The sequence below is a fragment of the Coloeus monedula genome, assembly GCF_965178545.1.
Source record: "Coloeus monedula genome assembly, chromosome: 3".
In the NCBI taxonomy this organism is placed as follows: Eukaryota; Metazoa; Chordata; class Aves; order Passeriformes; family Corvidae; genus Coloeus; species Coloeus monedula.
Genome location: NC_138783.1, coordinates 38,625,788 through 38,632,451, shown reverse-complemented (window position 1 = coordinate 38,632,451; position 6,664 = coordinate 38,625,788). Strand labels below are relative to the sequence as shown.

Below are 6,664 nucleotides of genomic sequence, written 5' to 3'. Positions count from 1 at the left end.
ATCCTTGGTTCCATGCTTACCTAATCATGGGGAACATCTAACCAGAAATAAATCACAGTAAACTGCCAGCTCATACATTTTAAAAACACTCATCCAACATCCCATACTGCTTAAATCAAATCTAATCCTTTCCTAACCTAAATATGACTCACAAATGCCAGTGAAGTCGCCTGTTCTGATGCCCATCTTTTATTTGCAACTGACTTTGTTCTTTTCCCACCTGTTCTGTGCCATGATTTTATTCTGAATGAAGTTTCCAAGTAACTCCATGGATTATCCAGCTCCTTCAAAAGGAGCAGAATGAATACCTTATTCATTTGGGCAGGTCTCTTGTAGGCTGTAATTTTTTTGCCACCAAACTTCATAGCTGCAAAAGACAGGGAGGCTCAGCTTGGCAAGGATGTGGAATTGTAACTGAAGTTTCTTTCTGGCTTTCACTGAGCAAGATTACATGTAACCAAAAAGTACCAACACATCGACTGCTAGGATGTCTCCAGCAAAATGTGGGAGTCTAAAAGGGAATAACTACTGTAAATGTTCCTGACAGGCATTGGGCAAAGAAGTTCTACCTTAAGAACCTATTTATGGATTAAAAAACTGAGCCAAAAAAGGACCTCAAAACCAAAGGAAAAGAAAATAGTAAATCCTTCCCTTTTTATATTCTTTCCTCACACAATCTGTATTTTACCAACAGCATAGACCTTATTCTCTACCGTAATTTTCTTTTTGAATGGGAGTGATTTGGGAGTTTGGGGGTTTTTTGGTAATTATTATTTTACAAACAACAAAACAGCATTCTGACTAGTCTGTCCCCCAGCAGAATTTTTAAAAATGCATGCCATAAAGCAAAACAGTTGCTACACAATGGCACTGTCTACTGATACTTGAGAAATAAGTTAGCCTTTCTGTATATATACTCAATACAGTAATAAAACCCCTGCCATTCTGAGCCTTTCCCTGCATTTCCCTGTATGCCAATAATTTTGCAGAGAAAAACATGCAGATACCTGTAAACATATTCTAATTCCTGAATAAAGGGAGGGTGGAAGTGTTCCAAATTTTTTCCCTACAGTTTGTCTTTTCCTGTACTTAAAGCTCTTCTCTACTTTCATACATGATAAACTTGCCTATAGTTTCAGCAGGTAGTAGCAGAAATACCCTACATCATGTGAGCTGTTTGTCCACTCAGATTCAGTCCCCTCCATATGCTTTTTCCTAAATGAAACACTTAATTTGGTTCAAAGCATTATTAGCAGGCTGCTAATTTCAAGCATTGCTAAAAGGTGCTACTGTATCATTACATTCTTACATTCAACATCTGCGGCTCAGAACTGTAAATAGTTTTCACACGCATAAAAATCAATTAAAAACATTCATTTTTGTTTTAGTATCACAGAAAACCAGCACTGATCATGTATCCTCTGTGAGCAGAGGAAAGTTTCACGGTTCAGGAAGTTGTCATAGCCGCCTAAATTGGTTTCAGCTGTACGGCTGAAGAACTTGGCATCGGATATTTATGTTGAGCTGTGCAGAACTTTAAAAGTTCTGTAACTGTACAACATTTGGGAATTTAACTTTGCTCTTTAGGAATCATCTGGCATAATGTCTCTTTGTACTTCCATAATTTTCTCCTTAATAAAAATCTTCCTTTTGTAGGCTTTTCACAGCTTGTTTTCCTGTACTTGTACGCTTCTCTCACTGATGCCAGTCTTCTGTGGCTAATACCGACTACCTTGGCTACCGATCTCTGTGAGACCCATCGTCCCCTACACCTTGACGCCGGCCCAGGCTGTACAGGCAAGCCTCACCCGCCAGGAACATCAGCTTTCAAACCAGCTGGCCAGATTTCGAACAGTCTTGATTTGATTCCCAGCTGCCCGAACAGTCTCGCAGACCTTGCAGAAATGCTCATCCCAGAACGAGGTGACGTGGACTTCGTACTTCTTCCTCCAGGCAAAATACCGCCTGTAGTTTGGTTTGTTTTTATCGAGGAATTTCAGGTAGGTGGCCAGTAGCCGGGGGCTGGGGAAGTCGTCAACGTGGATGAAGGAGTCGGGGGGGATGAAGCGCTCGTAGTTGGCCCTGCGGGGTCCCAGGACGACGGGCACGGCGCTGGCGGAGAAGGCGTTTCTCCAGAGCTTCTCAGTGATGTAGTCGGTGTGCTGGGAGTTCTCGAAAGCCAGGTAGAACTTGTAGGCTGAGACGGTCTCCACCAGGCCGCCCTCGGCCAGCGCCAGCCCCCGCGCCCCGTACACGTCGATGGGCAGGTGCTCCTTCAGCTGGCGGTAGTAGCGCACCCGGGCGTGCTCCTCGTTCCAGTTGCTGATGACCCAGGCCACCAGCCGTGTCTTGCGGGGCAGGACGAAGGGCCGGGGCGCCGGCGGGACGTAGAGGTACCCGTAGGGCACGAATACGTCCGAGTCGCGGCGGTAGGACATGGTCCAGTTGAAGAGCCCGGCCAGCCCCCGCAGGCCGGGCGAGTGCGACGGCGACTCGAAGTTCATCCACACCCAGCGCTGCCGCGGGGGCCGCGGCGGGAACCCGCGGGGCAGCCCCTGGGCGCCGTGCCGCGCCAGGTCGCGGTGGTGGAACAGCACCGCCTGCGCCTCGCCGAACCGGCTGCGGTCGGCGCTGAGGCGGCAGCCGCTGATGTTGTAGCGCCGCCGGCAGTCGGGCAAGCGCCGCGGGCGGCCGAAGGGCTCCCACCACAGCAGCACGGTCACCGCCTCGCCGTCCGCCCGGGCCGGCTCGGGCAGCGCCGAGTACAGGGCGAGCGCGGCGGCGGCGCCCAGCAGCCCGGCCGCCAGCGCCCACCGCCGCCCGCGCAGCCGCCGCCGCCACCGCCGCCAGCAGCAGCTGGGGCAGCGCCGCGGGGCCGCATCCATCCCTGCCGCCCGCTGACGCCGCTCTGGCCCTCGCAGGGCACCGGCGGCGCCGGGGCCGGGCAGCGCATCCTGGGGCTGGGGCTGCTGCCGCCGCCGCCGCTCTGCCCCCACCCCCGGCCCCGGCGGCGGGGAGGTGCCGGTGCCACCGCCCCCCCTCCCGGCCATGCCGGCCCGTCCTCAGCCCTCCGCCTCCCGGCCCGGGTGCCGCCCCCGCCCCTGGGTGCCGCCTTGCTCCGCCCGCCGCGGCCGCTGCCGCTCCGCCCTCGGGGAGAGCAATGCTCGGGTGCCCGGCGGGGTTTCGCGGCCTCGCCCCTCCCCGGTGCGGCAGCACCGCCACGGCAGCCGGGGTGACGGTGCGGGTGACGGCCGCCCCGGGCCGCTCTGTTGCTCATGCCCGACTCGGGGCCGCAGAAGGAGTTTGTGTCCTCGCACTCCGGAGGGATCCCCTGCCAGAGCCCAGGCCCCAGCACGCACGGGAAGGGTTGTGGGGACCCTCACAAGGGGTCTCAGGGCGCCCGCACCCTGGCACCTCTGGTGGGTTGACCCTGGCTTGGTGCTGGGTGTTTATCACAGCCGATTTGTCACTGCCTTCATCAGCAAGGCAGAAGAGAGAAAATTTAACGAAGGCTCTCTGGTCGACATAAGGACAGGGAGAGAGAACTCACCAATTACCGTCACAGGCGAAACAAAACCGATTTGGGGAAATTAATTTATTGCAAATCAAATCAGAGTAGGGTGATAGGAAATCAAACCAAAACTGAAAAGCACCTTCTCCCCACCCTTCCCATCTTCCTAGGCTCAACTTCTTTCACAATTTCTCTGCCTCCTCCCCAACAGCGGCACAGGAGGATGGGGAATGGGGTCTGCGGTCAGTTCATCACATGCTGTCTCCACTGCTCCTTCCTCCTCACATTTGAATAAGTCACTTATTTAGGAAAAAAAAAAAAAGAAAAAAGAAAAAAATAGAAATGACAGCTGCCACAGTAGCTTTGAATTCCTGTCAAATTCAATCAGTTTCAAGCACCTCTAGGAGGATTAATCATTTGGAAAACTAAAGGAAAAGAATTTGTAAAAGAGGATTCTTTTTGCTCCTTTACGGCTTTCTTATAATCATACATATTTACTTTAAAATCTCACAATTATTTAAAAACTACAAAACCTTATGGTTACCAGAAAATTATTTTTTCCAGCTCTGTTTCACAGAGTTGCTATGAAAAAGTACATCACATAGACTCAAAACTTTTTTCCTAAGTAATTTGCTTCAGTGAACTGAGAGGTTCTTGACTCACACAGTTTTAACAGTGTTTGTACAGAACTGGACGAGTTTCCAGCTCTGACATTGCACATGCTCATATCCAACAACTGTAGAACCAAGGTCCTCTCATATATATGTACTGAAGGCAGCAGAGTTACACCAGGCATAAATTCTCACTTGACATATGTCAAGGCGCTACAGCTTGACTCTGTATTAGTAAGAAAAGTGATTCAGGCCTGTTTACTCTAAAAAATGAAGCACAGTTGTGTGTGAGGGTGCTGTTAGGTTAGTAACTAAGTTATGTACATTCATAAACCCATTGTACATAGTCCAAGTGGTACTTGGACTATGTACATAGTCCTTCCATACTATGTACATAGTACTTCCATAATCCATGCTGCAAGCACTCAAAAAGTATAAGAAATGCCAACAGCTGTGGCTGGAGTTGGTATCTGGCTGCCTGCGCTTCACCATACAGCGTTGGTTGGAAGGAATCTCCAAGGAACATTAGTCCACCCTAGTGGATGAGGTGAATCATTGCCGGCGCTAGAACCTCTCTTGATAAGTAACACTGATTTTAGTCACAAAATGGGAAGATGGAAAAGTTACTTTACTACAGTAGAAAACTGGGAAAAAAACCCAGAAATGCAATACCAAGGAAGAGTAAAATCCTGTGAAGCCTTAAGCTGTACGTAGATTCAATCCAGAGCCCACCCAATACACGGAACACTACATAAAATGAACACAACACACAACTGTTAGTTATTTTGTTTATTCAGACATTCTTTCAGATAATATGAGAAATCTGGGACTTGTGAAAGTGAGTGGGAGAGCTCAATTGACTTCCGTGGAATTCTGATTCACTCAGTAAATTTGATCGTATCAGCTGCAATGACAGTTCTTATTTTCCTTCAGGAGCTCTCAGCATTGATACGTGACTTTAGAGGAGTCTTTATCTAGTCATGTTTTCATTTCCATTGCTTGAAGATTTGCTGCTAAGCATTCCAAATCCAAAGCCTGACCAGTTACATTGATGATGTAAGGCCTGACCCTGCCTATGGTAAGTCAACAAAAATTTTGGCATTAATTCAGCATTTATTAAATGTTTCAGGACAACTTAACATGGAATTCTTTATAAGCCAAATAGTGACAAATTTGAAAGACCAAAAAAAAACCCACCTTCCATTGTGACAATTCATAGCAAGAGTTGCCTAGTTACTTTTGATTTTTTTGCCATCTCAGAGGGAAACTTCAGTGTGACTTTCATCCACACTGCAATGGCATCCATATTACGACTATTGTTATATGGAGACAAATCTGTTGAATTATTTAGCATAAAATCAAAACATGTCTTTCTGTGTTCCTCAACACAACATCAGCTAAACTTTCCTAAACACAACATCTACACTGCATCTTAAAAAAAACTATTACTGAAATCCACAGTAAGTTGTGGTTGTATATACAACATAGATACCCAGAATTATAACAATATTTGGTTTATGATAGGAAATAAGAATTTAATCATTTCAAGATGAGAGGACAGTAGCCTAAATTGTTTCTATGAGTAGTACCTTAAATTAATTTTCATGTTACACCTGGCTCTGTGGAAACTAAATATATGTTTATATTTACATGTTGTATGTAGTCCACTAGTTCACAAATCTTTTTAGAATTTATATCTAGAGCAAGATGAAATGTATATTTAAGACATATTTTAGAATTTTTACAAATTACAGATCTGACTGCTTTGTTGCTGCTGTCTTCAAACCCTCACGATATGAAAAATAACAGAAACACATTTTTAATTGGATATTCAACATAGTCACTACTGAAAGTAATGATAGATGTGCCTTCATCTACAAGTCTAGCAACCTCCTAGAAACCTTGGTGTAGTAAATTTAAAAGCCAGATGTGATGTGTTGCTGTAGAGTGAGGGATACAGGGAGTGAGTGACCTCAGTGTCAGGACCAAGGTTAGAAGTCAGATGTCCTCAGATCTGTGTGTAGGTGAGATGTTTCTCTCCCCTTTTTAATGTCTCATTTATTGTCTAGAGAATAAATACCAGCCTGGCAGTAACCTATATAAACTTCAGTTTGCCTCATTTCTGCCATAAGACACAGCACGTCCATGGCATGATCACATCAGCTACTCTGTGCTGGGAGCATTTTGTCAAGCGGTTTTGTTCACTCTGACTCGGGAAAAACTCCGTGGACATCACTGAGAAGTACAACACGATGAAGGCTGAGCAGTGTTGCCAGATGCCTGAAGACCTCCCACAGGGAGCACATCTAGTTTTGTCTGCTTTGGAAATAAACCAGCTCAGGAGATAGCCCCATGGACTGAGGACCACACAGACTTCTTGGCACTGTATATGCAACTTGGGAGTGCTTTAACTGCTCCATGGAAACCACAGCAAGTTCTCATGTTGCTGATAGTCAGGAATTTAAAATAAAATGCTGTATGTTAGTAATGAAGCTGTTGCAAAATAAAAAGTATTTTGCTTATTTGAAGGTTGAATATTTGC

The 6,664-nt window shown here is 46.7% G+C and overlaps 1 protein-coding gene across 1 annotated transcript; it reads right to left on the bottom strand.

Annotated features, from left to right (window-relative positions):
* Window positions 1-1,820: 1,820 nt before the first annotated feature.
* On the bottom strand, window positions 1,821-3,050 carry FUT4 (fucosyltransferase 4; the record flags this gene model as incomplete). Its single annotated transcript, XM_082278211.1, has 1 exon — window positions 1,821-3,050. The coding sequence occupies one exon, from the start codon at window positions 3,048-3,050 to the stop codon at window positions 1,821-1,823; it is 1,230 nt and encodes a 409-aa protein (XP_082134337.1).
* Between the last annotated feature and the right edge of the window lie 3,614 nt (window positions 3,051-6,664).